General features: G+C 53.2%; 1 protein-coding gene across 1 annotated transcript; it reads right to left on the bottom strand.

Moving 5' to 3' along the window:
• Window positions 1-4,616: 4,616 nt before the first annotated feature.
• Window positions 4,617-9,596, bottom strand: PDX1 (pancreatic and duodenal homeobox 1). The gene is made up of 2 exons (XM_039862853.1): window positions 9,183-9,596; window positions 4,617-5,731 (listed from the first exon to the last, which is right to left on the bottom strand). The coding sequence occupies exons 1-2, from the start codon at window positions 9,586-9,588 to the stop codon at window positions 5,286-5,288; spliced, it is 852 nt and encodes a 283-aa protein (XP_039718787.1). The 5' UTR covers window positions 9,589-9,596; the 3' UTR covers window positions 4,617-5,285.
• Between the last annotated feature and the right edge of the window lie 9,675 nt (window positions 9,597-19,271).

Here is a 19,271-nt window from a genome sequence, read left to right on the forward strand (position 1 = left end):
ATTGGTAGCCGCTATTTGCAGAGCTTGACCTCCCCTCCCTACCCAGAGTTACCTGTAAATCCCTTCACGCTGTTCAGGTTGTCCGCAGGTAGCAATTTCCTGAAGGCTGGCTGCCAGCTGAGAGTCTGCCTCACTCCTAACTTCTCTACAGGGCGGCCCTTCTGCTTCCTACTGCCCTGCCTTGGTTTCCCATTAGGTTTATGGCTGGAAAATTTGATCCCATGTCAATCCAGAACTTCCTTCTTCTGACCTTTCTAACTACTTGATTTTCGGGAGGGTTTCTAGGTGATGCCGTTGACGTCACGAAAGACCTTCGTTTTGCACTTTTTCTTAGAAAGAAAAAAAAAATGAAATTCCTTATGCAGTCGTGCAGTATTTTAGCAGTCAGCTTCTATCAAGTTCCAAGCTCTGCTCTTCTAAAGACAGCTTTTCCTGCTTTCAAACATTGTGTCAACACGAAGAATTGAGACAGTTACCCGAGTGGACAGTTTGCATCGGAAACAATGTCATCAGACACTTAGAAGATGGCCATGCTGGTGGAAAGAAAGAGTATGTATGAATGTAAAGCTCTAGACACACACTGATCAATGTCACCATTGCAACCAAGGCTACATGCACAACAGTAAACACACAAAGCCACAGGCATAGTCAGACACAAAAAGACAGAGACACACGCCATACCTACATGGACACACTGAGAGAGAGAGAGAGGGAGGGAAGGAAGGAGGGAGAGAGGGGAGAGGAAGGGGGGAAGGGAGAGAGAGAGAGAGAGAGAGAGAGAGAGAGAGAGAGAGAGAGAGAGAGAGAGAGAGAAAGAGAGAGAGAATAGGAATATAAGAACAGGCCCACTCACCAACTCGAAAGGACAGTGCGATACTTAGATTTCATTCCAACTTAAACGCATGGAACTGAATTAGTTGAAGGAGAGGCCATGGAGAGGGTGACAGCGCTAGACTTAGGCGGCCACGATCAATTTGGGAAATCACAACAGCCTTTGTTGTTTAACAGGAGAAATGTGGGGAACCCAAGCGACTCCTATCTGCTCTGGTAAATTCACTGGCAATTAATCCAATCTCCGCGGCTGTGACGACCATCGGAAAAGTGATCGGCTTTTTAAAAAATTGTGAGCGCTTCCAGGGCCAGCACTGTAAAGACTTCCAGCGGCGCCGGCACACAGTAGGGGCTCGGTAAATGCTGCAGAGTGCATTCGGGCTTCGGACTCGAAGGTACAAGTGAATTAGACGTCGAATCTGCTAAAACCGATAGGCAGAACCTGGAATCATCACCAACTCTCAGATGTCATTGCAACGTATGAATTTAGCTTTTAAGGTGTGAACTTCTTAGAGTGTTAGCCAACTGTGTAGGAAGAAATAAACCACAGAAGAAAAGGAGATTTCGTCTGCCAAGCGCGATTTCCGGCACGATGCGACGCTATTGGCAAGGAGTCCCAACAGCACAGGCCCCCTCCCGTACAGTGCCAGGCTCTCCAAGGTCCCCGACCTAAGCTCGCACTGTCAGTGACTTCTGCGGGGAGGCTGTGTGTGGTGGGGAACCCTTGCCGGATTCTCGAAGTCCCAGGACCAGTAGCTTTGACAGAGCCAGGTCTGTGCCAACGCGGTCGGTCGGTGCGCGCCGGGCGCGCTCAGCTCGTGTTGGCGCTGGGTCTGCGCCGGATCTTCCGCAGGTCGGGTGGCGCTCCACGAACGCACCTCACTGCGCGCCGAGGATTCGGGGACGAACGGTGGGGCTTGTGGCTCCAGCTCCGAGGATCTTCGGGGAATAGAGGAGCTGGCGGGCCCCTGGACTTCTTTGCGCCGTGACGGAGCCCGCGGTCCCCGGGTCCTGGCGCGCACAGCCGAGTGCGCGCACTTGTGCGGAAACTGCGCGCAGCGTTTGTGGGAACCCTGCTCTTCCGCAACGGCTCCTGGAGGCCCCCGAAGTCTGTTTTCCACTTGAGAGGAGCACGCGTCAGCGGGAAGAGCAGAGGAAGGCTGACAGCCCCGAGGGGAGGCGGTTGGCGTCACTTTTGCAGTTCTGGGACCTGGAGAAGATTGGCAGAAAGCGGCCCTTCCCAAGGCCAGGCTGGCTGGTTGTTCCGGCCTCCAGGGCGATCTCATCTTTTCGGCTTCCTCTCTCGGGATGCTGGGCCCGTGCGGGGCTCCGCGTCGGAGCTCCAAGCGCCCCGTGCCCCTTGGGACCGCGGATCGTGTCCGCTCGCCACTTGGCCATGGGTGGCTGGGTAGAGTAGGGGATTCGCGTGTCGACCCCGCGCGGGTCATGAGTCAGGGCAAAGTCTTCTGTGCCCCAGCGTCGCTCCCGGCCTGCACTCCTTCCTCTCTCTTCCTGTCTTCCAGGCCCTTCCGGCCAGCGGGCTTGTTCCACGGCCTCCGAGGGCCTCCGCGGGAGGCCGGCCTCGCTGGCAACACCGGCTCACCTCCACCAGCCCACTGCGCTGCAGGCTGGCAATAGAGTCTGCAAAGACGTCATTTCATTTCATCCTCGTTTATGAGCTCATTTTGTGAAAGAGGAAACGGAGAATTAAGTGATTTACCCAAGGACACCGGTAGTTAAGGAGGGCTGGAGTCCAAGCCCAGGGCGGAGGGCCAAGGTCTCCTCCGAAGGAGGCACAAGCGCCAGCGGCCCAGGAAACCGCGTAGTGGCGCTTTGAACGAAGCCTAGCGATCTGCCCGCCCCGGGGCCTGAGGCTGCGTGTCCCCCGGAGTCAGTGTCGGCGCCCTGCTCGCCCCAGCCTGTTTCAGGAGGCCGCCTCTCCTCCTTGGGTTGGGGAACTCTGAAACCGGTGTGGAGAGGTGCGGCCAGTCAGGGCACCCTGCGACGTTGGGACAGGAGGGCAGCGGGACAAGTCTCGGCGTCTCCACCAACTGGGCAGCTGAGCCCCAGTGGGTCCTCCTGCCACTCAGCATCGCCGCCCGAGGGCGCCGACAGCCTCACTTACCTGGGGAAGGTAGCTGTAGGAAATCAAAGGAGGTCATTCAGGAGGAGATGCGCAGTAAAGACCCATGAACAAGAGCCACATCCACAGCGACAGCGAGGGGTTTGTCACAGGAGAGGGCCGCCTGCGGGCAGGAGACCCGGACGGCGTGTGCGGCAGCGGCTCCAGGTGGCCTCCGAAAATGAAGACAGTCAGAAAGCAGTGGACAGTGTGGAGGGATAAGTACTTTCTAGAGGCTGAATCAAGCGGTTCACACTGCTCTTCAATTTCAATCTCACAACTCTGCGCCGTAGGACTCACCTCCACTTTAGGGATGAGGAAACCGAGGCACAGGGAAGTTGAATAATCGTATCGGGGTCACGGGCCAGTGTTTGAGGGACCCGAGGTTAGAAGGCAGATTCATTGGGCTCCAGAGCCCAGGAGGGGGTGGGGTACTTGCTCATCAATGAGATGTGCAGGTGACACATCTCATTGATGAGCAAGTACCCCTTTCTGTCCTTGGGACTTTCTTCTCTCCGGAGGGGCGAAGGATTCGATTTCTCTCAACGACAATACAACAACAACAACAACAACAACAACAAAACAAAAAGCAAAAACCAACGACAGAACAAAGTCCCATCCCGAGTCTCTTTGCAAAAGAAAATAGTGGTAGTGACTCTTGGGAGTGAACCGGGGGGCGCCAGCGTGGGAGTCCGGCGGGGCTAAGATGCGGGGAGGCAGGGAGGAGCGTGCGGGCCCAGGGGTAGGATGCCCCTCCGGGCAGAATCTGTTTGTCTCTAACACCAGACACTCTGGGGTCCCCAGGCTCCAGCCTAAGCGACACTTTCTTCTGATGAGCCATAGAGAAGGGCCTCATTGAGCCAGTGATCGCTCGGGAGGAAAGAGGAGACGGGGTTGGCCCCGGCCAGCTGTGCCCGTTCCCTGGGGTGAGGGGTGGGGGGGCTCTGGCCGGTTCTGCTGCTCCCCAGCCGCACCCCCCTGCCCCCATGCCCCTGGGCTCCCTCTCCTAAGAAATCCATCTTGGGAAGTGACTCTTAAGTTAAAAATGAAACCAAACCAAACCGAAAATCCACCCGCTCCTACGATGCCCCAACCCCCAGCACGCACTCAGTGGGTGTTTCTTAATTACCAGCTGTTCTTACTTAGATAACGAAAAATCAGTGCTGCTTTAACCTTGAAAATAAAATGGAATCGTTGCACTGCGACAGAGATTGGACACAAAGCGAGGGGATCACTTTTCATCTCTTTCCATTTTATCCATATTTATTAAGCGTTTTCCACAAACATCACCCGCACGCAAAGCCCAGGCCCTCAAACCAAAACTGACCTGGAAACCACAGACCCGTTTGTAAGGAACCGTTAGGTCGTTTTAAGACTTTAAATAAAAATAACCGGTCTCCCAAACTCCGGAAGCACATGCACTTACATCACCTCCGAAGATGGAGAAATCAAACTGGCTCTGTGACTAGAGCCAGGCAGGTCTAGTCACAGAGTGGGCCAGGTCACCTTCCACACAGCCTCCTCCACGGCCAGGTGACCAGGAACTAAATGTGCGCCCTAAATAGAAAGATCCCTCAGGACTCCGTGCTAATTTTCCCCCAAACCCCTTGCTCCAGGCCCAGCCCCCCCGCCCGCCGGAAGTACCGGACCAAGGGGTTGACAGGACTCTCGTCGGGCTCTATCCCTACGGATCAGCCCTGCCGCTGCTCAGCTTCCCTTGCACAATTTTTTCTTTTTCAGAGGAGAGAGATGCAGGTTGAAGGGTGTGCTCTGGTGACACATGTGGCGAGAAGGATTTTAAAAGGAAGAAGAGGGGGAGGAATTATTCTGGTCCCGGGGGCATCGATTTTACTGGGTCTTTGAAACCTCAGACATTGCCTCTCAATTCTTTCTAAATGAGGCGGAAGCCGGAATCCAAATGGCTCTATTGCTGGGCAGCGAGAGGTGCCCTATCCAGCTTGTCTGCCGTGTGTTGGGGAGCAGTCCAATTCGTACAGTTTTTGTTGTCTTTTGAAGAATCGGTTTCTCTAAAGAGGTACTCGGTTCTGGATTGCTGTGACCTGTACCCTGTGACAGACGTGGCTGGTCCAACAATATCACCAGAAGAGGTCCCGGATTTACAGAAAATGTCTCTTCTCTTTCCGAAGGTTGGCCAGCGTCTCCCCACTGGCCGGGAATCGCACAGGTGCATGAAAGCGCAGCTCTGTCCTCCTACCGCTGGCTGCGGCCCCATCAAACCGCCAGGGCCGGTGGTCCACACCCGGGGGTCCCAGGCCCGCCGCCCCTTCTCTGTGAGTGGTCGCAGCCACTGGCAGGGAGGAGCCCCCATCTGTCACCGGGGTTCCTGTGGCCGCAGGGGTGCGACGCTGGAGGGCTGTGGTGACGCACTAAGGCCAGGAGGCAGACGGCCCTCTCTGGCAGCTGCGGGGACAGCGGGCGGCACGGCACCCCCGGGGGGCGGCGGAGGTGGCAGCGCCAGCAGCTCCTCGCCCGAGGTCACCGCGCAGTCCTGCTCGGGCTCTACGTCCCCGCCACTCCCGGCCGCCGTCCCGCAGCCACGCTTCTTGTCCTCCTCCTTTTTCCATTTCATGCGGCGGTTTTGGAACCAGATCTTGATGTGTCTCTCGGTCAAGTTCAGCATGACGGCCAGCTCCACCCGGCGGGGCCGCGAGATGTATTTGTTGAATAGGAACTCCTTCTCCAGCTCCAGCAGCTGCGCGCGCGTGTAGGCCGTGCGCGTCCGCTTGTTCTCCTCCGGCTCCGCCGAGTAGGCGCTGCCTGCGGGTGGTGGGTGGCACAGTACGTGAGTGTGGTTCCCCCGCCCCACCACCCACCTCCGGCCGCCTAACCCCCCTCCCCCCGTCCCTGGCCCCTCCTGCCCTGCCCCCACCCACGCAACCCAACCCTTCAGCCTCAATCCTAGGACCCCTGCCTCCTCCGTACAAGCTGCTCCCGCCACCAAGCCCCAGCCCCTACCCCAGAGCCCAGTATGGGCCCAGGCGGCCTTCCCTGGTGCAGGTCGCCTTTTCTGGGAGGTCAAGGGCCTGGGCTCTCAGGGACCCTGCAGTGGTGGGTGGTGGGTGGTGGAGGACTAATAACAAGTGATCCTTCAATGGGTTCTCTTAATCGGTGTTTAAGCTGATGCTGATTAAAATGCACAAAGTAACAATCTAAACCTACTCGATTCATCAAAGGCAATGAAATGACTATAATACAGGACTTTTAAAAAAGAAAGCTAACTTTCCCACGACGACCCACGGCGAGAAATACATCTCGGAGCACCACTCAGTTCCCACACTGATTTATAACTGACAAAAGAGTTCAGGACACGAAATCAACCTTTACCACCTACGATGCTATCTTATTTTTCTTCTTGTTCACTATTTAGTTTTTTTAAAAGATCTCAACCCAGTAGATTGGTTCCAACACCAAGTAATAGGTGCCCCCTTCAGTTGGAGAAACCATGACCTAATATAACAATATATATTGTAATAAATATTATAATACATTATAGTTATATCATAATATAACTACATATAATAATAATAAGTATATATCATTATAATATTGCTGGGCTTCCGCCCTTGAAAAGAAGGGAAACTATTCTGGGCCTCAGGCGCCATGGCCTGGGCCCCAAATCTTAGCAGAGGGGCGGAGGCGAGGCAGGGCACTGAGAGCCTCTCTGAGGAGGTCGGTAGGAGGCTGGTGGTGGCGGGGTCAAGGTCTCCGCCAGCGGGGAGATGAGCTCTGCACACTCCGTGTGTGGCGTCCGGCTCCTGGAGGTCCGGCCTTTTCCTTTCTGTGCAGATTCTGACGGCAGGGGCCTGTGGGCACCAGCCCGGTGAGTTCCACCAAAAGCCCAGGAAGAGGCCTAAATCTGTCTGTGTTAGGGACGGAGCATTTCTGCTCAGGAAGTTGAAGAGCGAGTGTGTGTGTCTGCGTGTAGGGGGTTGGGGTAGGGTTAATTACACGTTGGAACTTGCCCGGGTCACCGGCCCCCAGGGCCAAAACTTGGCTCCCAGAAGGCGAGGCAGAGGCTCAGGCCCGAGTCCGCAGAGGATCTGCTCCCTGCACGGCGACTCTGGGTCTTTGACTTCCGAGCCTCCCTTTGCTTGGGGGACAAGCTCAGCGCCTTAAAGGGACGTTTTTCAAAGGCCCTCTTACGTTCCTAAATTCAACCCACAATCTCTTGGGGCTCTGGCCCTCCCAGAGGGCCTCCCCAAGGTGCTGTGAGGGGCTCTGCTGTGGCCACACCCAGGGACCCGTGCCCAGGAGTCGGCAGGGGACGCAGGTGGAGGCAGAGGCCATGGGTGGTGTTTCTGGGAAGATGGCGAGGCGCGGGTGCGGTGGGTTAGAGGGAGCGGGCCCGTGAGGCCCAGGCGGCTCGCTTTTCAGGTGGAGTTTTTCAGATGTCCCCGTTGCTGTCAGGATTCAGACCCCTACTGCAAACGAAAGCCCTTTGGTCACTTCCTCTCCCCAGGAGCGGGGAACCCTGTGAAGTTCGGCTCCTTCGAAAAGTTCCAGCGAGGCCCGTGCGGGGCAGCTGTACCCCCAGGCGGCTTCCAGGAAGGGGGGGCCGAACCCGTGGGCTGAGCCTGTGGCGGGTCAGGGGGCGCTGGAGGCCTCTCCGCCCCGCCGCTGCAGCCCGACCATGTCACCCTGCCGATTTGGGCCTGGCTGACTGCTTTAAGAAGCAAGGCCCAGGTCCCCACGGGCTTTACTTTCTGGCTCCTTGGGTCCCCCGGAGCCCAAGGTCCACCAGCGCTGGGGTGCCACCCTTGGGCAGGGGTGGGGGGAGTTTACCCCACCGCAGGGCCTCCCTCGTCTCCCCCACCCCTCTCCTCAGGAAGCCGCCGAGAGGGCGCGGAAGGCCGGAAACGCGCGTCCCCAGGGCGCTGCGGGGACGGATCCCTGGAGGGACCGCGGCTCCGGCGGGAAACCACCGGCCGGCAGCCCCCCACCCCCGATCGAGGGACGCCGTCCCCCCGCCGCCTCGAGACACCGAGGCCTGAGGTCCCAGCCCCGCGGGCCGGGTGAGCGCGCAGAGGCGCACCGCACGCCTTGGGCCCCCTTGGGCTGGGGTTTCGCTGGAGCTGGGGAGGACCTCGGCCCAGATCGGGCCGGTCCTGCCTCAGAACCCGCCCTGTGCTCACACTCGGTCTTCGCGAGAGAGTGAACTAGGTAGGCGAGGCGAGCCCCGGGGACCGTGGGCGAGCCCGGGTCCCCCAAGCTCTGCTCGGCTGCGCCAGGGTCAAGGTCAGGGCCAGACCCCGCAGGCAGGAGCCTCGGGGGCGCCAGCTCGAGCCTCTCCCCCTTCTCGCGACTGCGCTTTGGAAGGAAAGCCAACTGTTTGCAGTGCAGGTGTGACCAGAAGTGGCCGCGGCACGGACGCGATAACATTGTGTGGCGGGGGCGGCACAGGCCGCGCCGGAAATCGCGGCCGGCTGTGGGCGGAGAAGGGCCCGGGGCGCTGCTCCGCTCTTCGCCTCCAGGCTCCGGGGAGACCCGGGCCGCGGGGACGCAGAGCTCCCTCCTCCGGGCCGGCTGAGCGGGGAGGGCACCTCCTTCCTCACAGCCACTTCCTGGAAGCAGCGCGAGGGGGACCCCTCTCCGAGCGCCTCAGTTCGCGCAAAAGCGAGTTCCCATCGCAGACGCCAGGCCAGGCCGCTCGGCTCGGAGGTGAGCGGCGGGTCCCCGGCCTTGCGGTGAGTCCCCGCCGGCTTTAGTGCAGGTTTCCTCTGCTGCTTTCCTGCGTCTACGGGGTGCCCCTGAGTGCCCGCCCTGCTCTAGTGGAGCCGCGGGGCCCCGCAGGCGCGCCCCGGCGGGTCAGAGGCACCCCGAACCCAGCTCGGCCTCCTCCGCGCGCACTCCCGGGAGTCCGGGGCGGGCGGATCCCCTTGAGGGGGGAGGACCCCGAGGGTCCGAAGCCTTGGGCACGGCCGGGCCTGGGCTCGCTGGGAGCGGCGCTGGGAGCGCAGCGTGGGGGGAAGGAAGGGGTTTACGCCCCCAGGAGGAGAGCCGAGTGGTAAAGACGCTCCGAAAGGGTCCGGAAAAGCGCGTCTGTGCGGGACGGCCTCGTTGGTCATCCTGTGCAGTTTAGTCCCTCCGACCCCGGCCTGCACGGAGGGGGGCCGGGGACGCGAACCGGGAGAGGCCCTGGGGAGCGCTCGGAGGTAGGGGCGGCCGGGCGCGAGCGGGCGAGGACGCAGGGCTGGGCAGCCAGGCTTACCTGCCCACTGGCCTTTCCACGCGTGCGCCTTGGTGGACTTCATCCACGGGAAAGGCAGCTGGACGCGGCTGGGCTCCTCCAGGGCGCCTGGCTCGGCGCCGTCCGGGAAGGGCCCCGCGGGAGGGTGGGGCAGCGCGAGCTGAGCCGGGAGGTGGTGGTGGAGGTGCGCCACCGCGGGGTCGTCGCCGAGGGGCGGCACCTCGTACGGGGAGATGTCTGGCGGACTGCCCTGCTCCAGCGCGCCCAGGCCGCCGGGGAACGGGGGCGGCGGCGGCGGCGGGGGCTGGCGGCCCATGTACAGGCACGCAGGGGGACTGGCGCTGAACTCCGGCGCCGGGCCCCGCTGGAACGCGCACGGGTCCTTGTAGAGCTGCGTGGCCGCGTAGTACTGCTCCTCGCCGTTCATGGCTGCCGCCCGGGCTTGGGGACCTGGAGTAGGGAGCAGGAGCCGGGGACTTGGAGCTGTGCGGCCCTCCCAGTCACGGCGCCACCCCTGCTCGCTTTGACAGCTCTGCGCTGCTCAGCCAGACTCCGCTGCCAGCGGGGACTCGCGGGCGGCCGCCGCGCCATAGGCTCTGCTGTGCCCCACGTGGCTCAGCCTGGGGCCATAATTGGCCTGGCCGACTGCCTTAAGAAGCAAGGCCCAGGTCCCCAAGAGCACCTGATTTGTTTCAGTTTTCTCTCTCAGCTGAGTTTACTCATCTCCGTACAGGCAGTTGGCAGGGCTCCCCAAAGTGGGGCGCGCCTGGAAATCTTAGGATCCTATTCACTTAGAGAAACGGTTTCATCGTACTTTCCAGTATTTTCCTTGTCTATTTGATAATGTACACGATAGAGTAGTTCATTTCTATAGTTTCTAAATATATATGTGGAGGTTGTACACTTAAACTGTTGTGTCACTGTTAGTGAATACGGTCAAACAAGTTTGCAGACCCCAGCGCTGCATCTTAGGAGCGGCCGCTTCTATCTGAGACATGGAAGGATGTCAGCGAGCGGACACACAAAGAGCCAGCATTCCTCGTGTTTTTATCTGATTTCTGCAGGGTGACTTCAGAAGCATTCACGGTGGCTTTTTTAGTTGTTGGTTGTTTTGTTTTTTTTTAAACCAACAGGCATGATTAGTTTTGGTAAATTGGGACTCGTTTGGCCAACTCAGAATGCAGAATCCTAATGAGGCATGGGGGGGAAAAAGTAGCGTCCCCTTTCGTGGCTGGGAGGCAGGGGTAGGGGGTGGCCCCGGGTTTCCGGACCCTTGGTGGATCTCCACAGATCCCGGCCCCGGCGGAGCCCTTCGCGGGGAGAATGTCTACTCCCGCGTCCGATTGAAATAAGGCAGGAGGGGAAGGGTGGGGCGTTTAGAAAAGAAATAAAAGCGCTGCGTTTTTTTGTGCGTTTTGGTGGGTTTTTTATTTTTTGACAACGTCAGCTTTTGGGTTCCACCGCTTGGGTAACTTCTGGGGTCCCTACTTTAACAGAGCCGCTTTTTCGGATCCGAGGGTGCCGACGACGGACTATCTCCGGTGGCACCCACACCCCCGGGGCCTGCGCTTGACCGACGCCTCCACCCCTTTCGCCCTGGGCGTCCTGGACGGCCTCGGACCACGTTCTGCCGAAATGACCACATTCCTTGGGCCGCAACGTTGGGTTTTAGAACAACTGGACACCTCTGCGAGAACAGCCTCAACAGGACGCAGCATCGACCACAAGGAACCAGCAAGAGCGAAATCACAGCCATCTGACTCCTGCACGACAAACTACAGCGCGCCCTCTCTCAGGTAGATGTCACCGTATTTGCTCCCAGTGGAAATATGTGTGTTTTAAGTGCGTGCGGGTTGAGTGCGCTTCCCCGAAGCACTCCTCCTTCTCAGTGGGAATCCGGACTTGGCCGCGCGGTCCTTGCCTGGCGAGATGCTCGCCTTCTCCAAGCCGGCGCGTAGGCGCGTGATAGGCACCGAGGCTGGTGACGCGCGCAGCTCGCTGGGGAAGCCCGGAGGGTGTGTGTGTGTAGGGGGGGCAAGTTTCAGGCCATTTCTTCAGGGAAAAGGGCCACCTGTGGTTCTCAGAGGCCAGAGAGCGAGGGGCCGTGGGACCCGCGCACCTAATCTCTGCGCGCCCGCGTCAATGAGTCCTTTGTTCGCGGCGGCCGCGGAGGACCCGACGCTATCTCGCGGGCCGCGGGTGACTACATCGATCAGGATCGCCGGGCTGGAGGGGGTCGCCCGGCCGCCGGGTGTTGACCCTCGGAGATAATCGGCCAAGTCGCCGCGGGTTGACTTGGAGACGCGGTTATGAGCGGGCGGCGAGCTCCGCTTGGGACAAAGATCGGCCACCTTTCCCCTCTGCTTCCCTTCTCTCCTCACCTCCTCCTCACCCCCTCCGACTCTGGACTCGGTGGGCAGCCCCCCTCCCCCGCTCTCAGCCTCGCCTGCCACCCTCGACCCAGAGTGTTTACTTTGCACTTCTCGCTAATTGCACATTTCTGTAAATTGGTCTCCATTTCGATGCTTCATTTGCTCCCATTTAATATATTTTTTGCTCGGCCCTGCAGAAAGAAAAGAGGCGCTCAGCAGAAAGCGAGCCCGCCCGCCGCGCTGGTGGGCAACATCCTGGCGTCCGGGCTGCGCCAAAAGGCGGGGGGCAGGGGCGCGGAAGCCACGCTCCCCGCCGAGGCACCCTCTCACCTTCGCCAGGGGCACGTTCTGCTGCTCGGTGCCTAAAGAAATGACCCGGGAAGGTCAAACGGCCAGTTGGTGTTGTTATAACTGCCGGGTGGGAGAAAGCTAACAGGAGTTTTGGATTGGCTCATTATAACGCATATCCATATAGATATCTATATATAGATATAGATATCCATATCTATCTACCTATCTCTATATATAAAACCCTCGCCCCGCAGACCTGTCCCCTGGGCCGGCTCGTGCGTTGTATCTCTGCTGTGCATGTAGCTCCTGGTATCATAAAAGCGCCAAGTCCATTACAGGTGAAATGCGTTTCCGCTCCGCATCCCCGCTGACGCCTGCGTCCCACTCCCTCCCACAGGCCCCGAGCGATATGGGGCCATTAGGAGAGCGCCTTGCCGAGCCATTTAACAGCAGCTCTTATGGATAAATAAACAAGAAAGGCTGTAAACCAATTATAGTGTGGACAGTGAAAAAGTCGTTTATTAGCAGGACGTCCTGATAGCCCTCGCTGATACTGGAGGTCCCCGCCTGCGCTCTCCTGACCGCCCCTTCCCTGGACCCGTCTGCGTCCTGGAGAACGCGGGTCAGCTCGTTCCCCGGTTAGTGGCCGAGTCTTCTTCGGTGGCTTCGCGAGCACGCCCAGGGCTGAATTTGGCTGGATGATAAAAATTTCTAAGCCGTCCTTTCCCATTATATATATTAAAAAAAAGAGGAACCTCACTGAACTCTAAGGATGTGTTCATAACGAATTAATTAGAGCACATTTGTTTCGATAACGAATTCGCTGTTAACAATCAAAATTAAACTATGTCCCGAGTTGAAACACTAAAGCGAACGGGTGTGATCGATGTAATGATGTAATGCGAATACTCCTCGCATAATTTACATTGCATTTCGGGGACCTTAGCCCTTCCTCCCCGCTGGCAGCAGGCGGGGTGTTTTCCCCAGGGTGGACCATCCTTTGCTGCTTCTACTGTGGGATTTCCTCAAGGTCTGGTACCCAGGTCTGAGACAGGCCGAAGAAAACCTCTCTTAGGAAAAAGGACCTCTGGCATTAAATAAAAGGTTCTCCATGGACTCCTAGGACAGAACAATAAGTAGAGAGTAGATATTATTCTCCAGAAAATTCAACCAGCCCCGCCCCCCCCAACCACCATCGTACAGATAAATACAGCCTAAATGTCTAATTTAAGTGGACACATCTTGTTTTCTACCTCACCGGCTCTCTTTAGTGCGAGAGAAAAGGGGAGACTCCACGCACCCCAGGACTGTGCTCTACTCGCTAGACCCACTCCAGCGCTTCCTCCCCAGGAATGGGACCCCCAGACTATCAGCCATTTACTCCAGCTTTTGTTTAATCCGTTTGTGGCCCACAGGTTACTTTGCCATTGGAAGTGTGGACGGAAGTAGTGACCCTAAGGCCCCCTGTGTGCCTCTCCTCCCTCGACCCTTTGGCCCACCCTTGCCTTTGGCCCGCTCCTCAGCCAGATTCGTAGTCTCCAGAAATCCCAGCCCTGGCCATTTCCCACTCACACCTTGGTTCTGGATAACCAGCTCCTCGCTTCCATTCACATTCCCTTTCTCTGCCTTCCAAGCTCCTCCCATCACCGGTTCCTGTGACTAATCTTTTGTTCTCCTGGGAACCTTTCTTACCTTCAGCTTCCAGCAGAAGCCCGAGGAAGGCTTGACCCACACTCCCAGGTCACACCAGCCCCCTTTCCGAAACCATCCTGCATTTCACGCGGTTTCTTAGTTGGCAGGATGAATATTTTCGACACTGTTTTTTTCATGAAACATCTCTGCAGCCCTTCCTGTGGGCCTGTCCGCAATCTGTTCGAGGGAGAGACACCCAGGAGTAGAAATATGTTCTGGCTTAGTGGATGATAGAAAGCTCTTGGGAGCTGCATTTACTCCTCTTCCAAAGAGGTCTTTGCCCTACACAGCTGTGTGTCCCCTGGCAAGTTCAGCTAAGCTTCCCTGTCCTCATTTGTAAAGTGGACCTGTAAGGTAGACCCACTGCATACAGTAATAATAGCACACACATGGAGCCAGGCTTTGCTGTGAGCATTTTACCATGTTAATCCTCGCTAAACCCCATGAGGTAGATACTCTTGTTCCCGTTTTGCTGTAGGGGAAACTGAGGCATAGAGACGTGAGGTGACTTGCCGAGATCACATGGCTGGTAGGTGGCAGGGCCTAGATCCAAGCTGAGGAGGTCCGTCTGGCTTTAGGGTCCGTTCCGTTGGGCGTGACGCTGTGCTATCTTGCCTATGTAGTAGACAAACAAGAAATATTTTTTGCTTTTGTGAGAATTCACTGAGACAAAATGTCTAATGTTCCTGGCACTCCGTAGGCGCTCAGTAAATGGTCATGTGTTCCTTTCTGCCCTAACATTGCTTTTAACGCACCTACGAGCTTTTAACTAGTGGTCATCACTGCATCCAAAAGAGTTGCAGAGCTGTTAGCATGAGCCACATGTAAGGACATTCCCAGACGGGTAGACCTGGGAGGTACACACAGGAACGCTGACAGGAAGCGATGGATGGAAGTATCCCTGTGTTTTAGGGGAATATGCCCCCAAGTGCTTAAAGGGGGTGGAGGTGGGGGCTGGATGGCATCTCTCCAGCCCACCCTCCACACACTGCAGAGAGAGAAAGAGGTCCAGGGGCTTCTCCCACACCCAGGAAAGCCTGAAAGGAAGACTAGAAGCAGTGAACTAATCACGTCCCTATTGGGATCGGCTATCTGGGTAGGTGTAGAATCCAGGTGTGAATCCAGGTGTGAGCCTGCCCTATAGCCGGAGGCCGCTACCGCTTCATCTCCCTGTCCTATTTCCAAGTCGAAGGTGAAGCGGTTATCGTAAATGCAGAGGAAACCCTCAAAGGGCTCAGGAGAGAAGGAACAGATTCTAGTGTCTGGCTGGAGCAGGGCTGGGATCCTGCTCCATCCCCATGTCCTCTGATTGGTCATGGCCAACCTGGTTTTCTTTGTGAAGATGCAGAAACACCCTCATCACAATGATTCCTCTGCGTGTCCCCCACATTCACCTTTAGGCGAGTCCCACAAAGGTGCGGACTCCTCCTGATCAGTGAAATAACCTGGATTCACAGGGTAGCGTGATTCATGAATCGTGTGTATCAAAGACACAGGGTGCTTGTGGCGAGCGCCGTGTAGGACAGACAAATATCAAATTGCAATGTCGTGGACCCGAAATGTATAGAATCTTGTATACCAATTATACCACTCAAAAAAGTCACTGGGATGCTTACAACATGCAAATTTCTGACCTTAATCCTGTACCTTCCGAAAAACCATGTGTGGGTGTGGTGGAACCTGGCAACCTGCATTTTAGACACACCTAAGGCCATTCTTATGCACACTATGAATTGAGAATAAGAACAGCAATAACATCACATTTAAACTATAATCTGTTTGATATATGGAGACTCATAGATACTCCTAGAAAACAAGCATGAAGTCTGGGCCTTTGAATCAAAACAAATTATGTCTGAATGCTGTGAGGTGTAAAATAAGAAATGTGTAGAAAAATGCCTAGGTCAGTGCAGAAAGCATGATTTTTTTCTCTTTTCACCCATCCCCCACTCCCATCCCTATGACAACCAACAACTTGTTCTCTGTGTCTATAGGTTTGTTTCCATTTTGTTTATTCATTCATTTGTTTGTTTTAAAATTCCACGTATAAGGAAAACCATACACTATTTATCTTTCTCTGACTTATTTCACTTAGCGTAATGCCTTCTAGGTCCATCTATGTTGTTGCAAATGTCAAGAATTCATTCTCATTTATTGCTAATATTCTATTGTGAATCTGGACCACACCTTCTCTCTCTCCATACATCTATTGAAGGACGCCTACCTAGGTTGCTTCCATATTCTGGCTATTGTAGCGAATGCTTAATGAACATGGGGGTGCATATATATTTTTGAGTCAGTGTTTTTGTTTTCAGATAAATTCTCGGAAGTAGTACGTTGCTGGGTCATATGACGGCTCTATTTTTAGTTTTTTGAGGAACCTCCTTCGTTTTCCATAGTAGCTGCAACAATTCACGATCCCACCAACAGTGTGCCAGGGTTTTATTTTCCACGTCCTCGCCAGCATTTATTTGTTGATTTTTTTAAATGATGGCCTGCCTGACAGGTGCAAGGTAGTATCTCACTGTGATTTTAATTTGCATTTCCCTGACGATGAGCGATGTTGAATATCTTTTCATATGCCTGTTGGGCATCTGTATGTCCTCTTTAGAGAAATGTCTTTTCAGATCCTCTGCCACGATGTAATTGGATTTATTTTTTAGTGCTAAATTGCATGATTTCCTTACATATTTTAGATATTAACCCATTACTGAATGTATCATTTGCGAATATCTTCTCCTATTTAGTAGGCTGCCTTTTCATTTTGTTGATGGTTCCCTTTGCAAAACTTTTTAGTCTGATGTCTCGTTTGTTTATTTTTGCTTTTGTTGCCCTTGCATGAGGAGACATATCCAAAAACATTGCTAAGACTGATGTAAAAAAGTTAACTACCTCTGTGTTCTTCTAGGAGTTTTATGGTGTCGGGTATTACATTTAAGTCTTTAATCTGTTTTGAGTTTAACTTTGTATATGGTGTAAGAAAGTGGTCCAGTTTTCCCAATACAAATTTATTGAAGAGACCGTCTTCTGTAGTGCATTAATCGATCATATAAGTGAGGATTTATTTCTGGGATCTCTATTCTATTCCATTGATCTAAATGTCTGTTTTTATGCCAGTATCATGCTGTTTTGATTCTTATAGCTATGTAGTACAGTTTGAAATCAAGACCTGTGATATCTCCCACTTTGTCCTTTCTCAAGATTTCTTTGGCTATTTGGGGATTTTTGTGGTTCCGTACAGATTTTGGGATTAGTTGTTCTAGTTCTGAGAAGAATGTCATTAGTATTTTATTAGGGATTGCCTCGAATCTGTAGAATGCTTTAGATAATAAAGACATTTTAACAATATGAATCCTTCTAATCCACGAGCATGGTATATCTTTCTATTTATTCATATCTTGTTCAATTTCTTTCATCAATGTCTTACAGTTTTCAGAGTACAAGTCTTTCTTGTCTTTGGTTAAATTGATTCCTAGGTAATTTATGCTTTTTTTGATGCAATTGTAAGGAGGATTGTTTTCTTAATTTCTACTTCTGATTGTTCATTATTGCCATGTACAAATGCAACAGATTTCTGTATATCGATTTTGTGTTCTCCAACCTCACCGAATTCATTTATTAGTTCTAACAGTCTTTTTTTTTTTTTTTTTTTTTTGGTGGAATCCATAAAGCATGTTATTTGAATCTCTACGAGGGCAAAACACATGTAAATCCTGAACATTTTCACAGACTTTGCTTCCTCTCTTATACATCCATTCTCGATGCGATAAAGGAATTAGAAAGGATCGGCAGGATCTCACTTTGTGATTGGGCTCACTCCCACTGAGCCCTTTTAGAAACAGCAGGACTCTCCTTGGGATGTGGATGTGGCTCCAATGGGGGCCCAGGATCTCCAGCCACAGTAGCTAACACATCAGGGCAAATAAAGCGAGGCAATAAAACCAAAGCAAATTGATTCATCTCCAGGCAGTACCATTAACCTGTGTCTTAATGCCATACTCTGTCTACACTGAACATGACCAAATAGTTTCCTTTAAAGGTAAATGAATTTTATACAATTTGCAGCTAATTCCATTTAATTCCGCCCACATGAGCATGTGATAAGGGAATGTTCAACTGGTTAACAACCGCAGGCTAAAAGGAGCATTCAAGAGGGGGCCAATATTTGATTTTCAAGTGCTGTGGCTCAGGGCTGAGAAATCCAGAGACTACGAGCGTGCTGGTTTCTTGGTTATTTGCTTTCTGTTCTCCTTGCTCCTGAGAAAACACTGGGGTCCCATCTGTCGCAATGAGGCCTGTTACAACAATAACAACTACTCTTTTTTATAAAATCATTCTTGGTCTGACAAACTCTCTTTGGACTGCAGGGAATCAGGAAGAGTAAAAATAATAGAATCAATAACAACTTTGTTATCTAGTAACTTAAACAACCCTTGCCTGCTGGGATGGCAGAACAGGCTTTCTTATCTTGGAAACAGGAAAACTTTCTGGATAGTAAACTTTTTTTTTTTTTTCCCCCACAAAACGTTTCTAACTGGGTTAGGTTCTTAGAGAAAGTGCCTAAGGTAGGAATTATGCCAAATTCTAATCACTTAGACACGGTATTCTAAAACATGGGAAAGCATTTGGGTCTTTAAATCTAATACGTATTATTTCTTATTTTTATTTTCTGGAACTCCGACTGTTGCACGATGGTTTGAATATTGAACACCTTAAGTGGGAAGTTTTCATTTGAATGTCTGGATCATCTGGTCAACCTGATTTTCATTCCTATTTCAATACTTGCCCCACACTGAAAGGTCTTCCAAGACCTTTCATAATTCACGTCTGCGTCTTCAGTGCCAGGAAATGCTCTCTCTACCAAAAAATCTTTCTAAAAAAGCAGCAGGGAGTGGGCCTGGTCTGATTGGGATAGTCCACGTTTATTTCTGTGCATGCAAACGCTGATGACTCAGTTCGAGAGTCATGAACTAACTACATCTTGGTTTGAGGACAGCCGTCTCTCCCAAGGGCAGGTGTTCATCACAGCAAGTAACTAGATGATACACACACCACGGGATTGTCCTGGCCCGATTAAATAACTGAAGGGGAAGTAGAAACTGAGGAGCTTAAAGATTCAGGTTAGTCCGTCTTTACTGCTCCAGTTCACACCCAAGTTTGTCGTTTGTATGCTCATCTTCCAATCTTTCTACATGTCTTTGTCCCTTTAACACCTTCTGTGGGATGTCCTTAAAGTCTGAATACAGGTGACCATAGATGATATTTTGTATTTTCTGTATATTAAAAAAATCACATTTTCTATACATCCCAGATTTTGCGGCCAACCTATATGTAAACTTGTCTAATTTCCATTGGTTTTCTTGGGGAAGAGGCACACTCATGCTTTATTGTAAAATATAATCAATCAGCGTTGTCTGCTTCATTTGCAAAGCAATTTATTAGACTCTGCCAACATGGTCACAGGCAAACCTTGAAGTTTCTACAAGTTGGAGTTAGAGATTGCCTCGGATCCAGATAAACAACAGTGTTTTCTTACCTTCCCAGCAAATCGTGACAAGTGATAACGAAATAAGCAAACAAAAGTTTCTAACCCTTAGCCTGGTGTTATCTATCTCCTGGCCTGTAATTACACAGAATTTGGAGTTTTCTCAAGAGAATGGAGTGACACTATTTACCTTTTTGTATTTATATGACCGGTAGCCAAACTTACATACAATAACTAGAGAAATTCAGTAAGGAAAAGTGCTTGCAGGAA

The sequence above is a fragment of the Pteropus medius genome, unplaced genomic scaffold (genome assembly GCF_902729225.1).
Source record: "Pteropus medius unplaced genomic scaffold, Ma_sr-lr_union100, whole genome shotgun sequence".
NCBI classification, from domain to species: Eukaryota; Metazoa; Chordata; class Mammalia; order Chiroptera; family Pteropodidae; genus Pteropus; species Pteropus medius.

What these genes read in the sequence shown, in the direction of transcription:
- PDX1 (XM_039862853.1), bottom strand. Translation starts at nt 9,588, where the DNA reads ATGAACGGCGAGGAGCAGTACTACGCGGCCACGCAGCTCTACAAGGAC. An exon ending in GTGGAAAGGCCAGTGGGCAG is followed by an intron (nt 5,732 to 9,182) that starts GTAAGCCTGGCT and finishes CACCACCCGCAG; the next exon opens with GCAGCGCCTACTCGGCGGAG.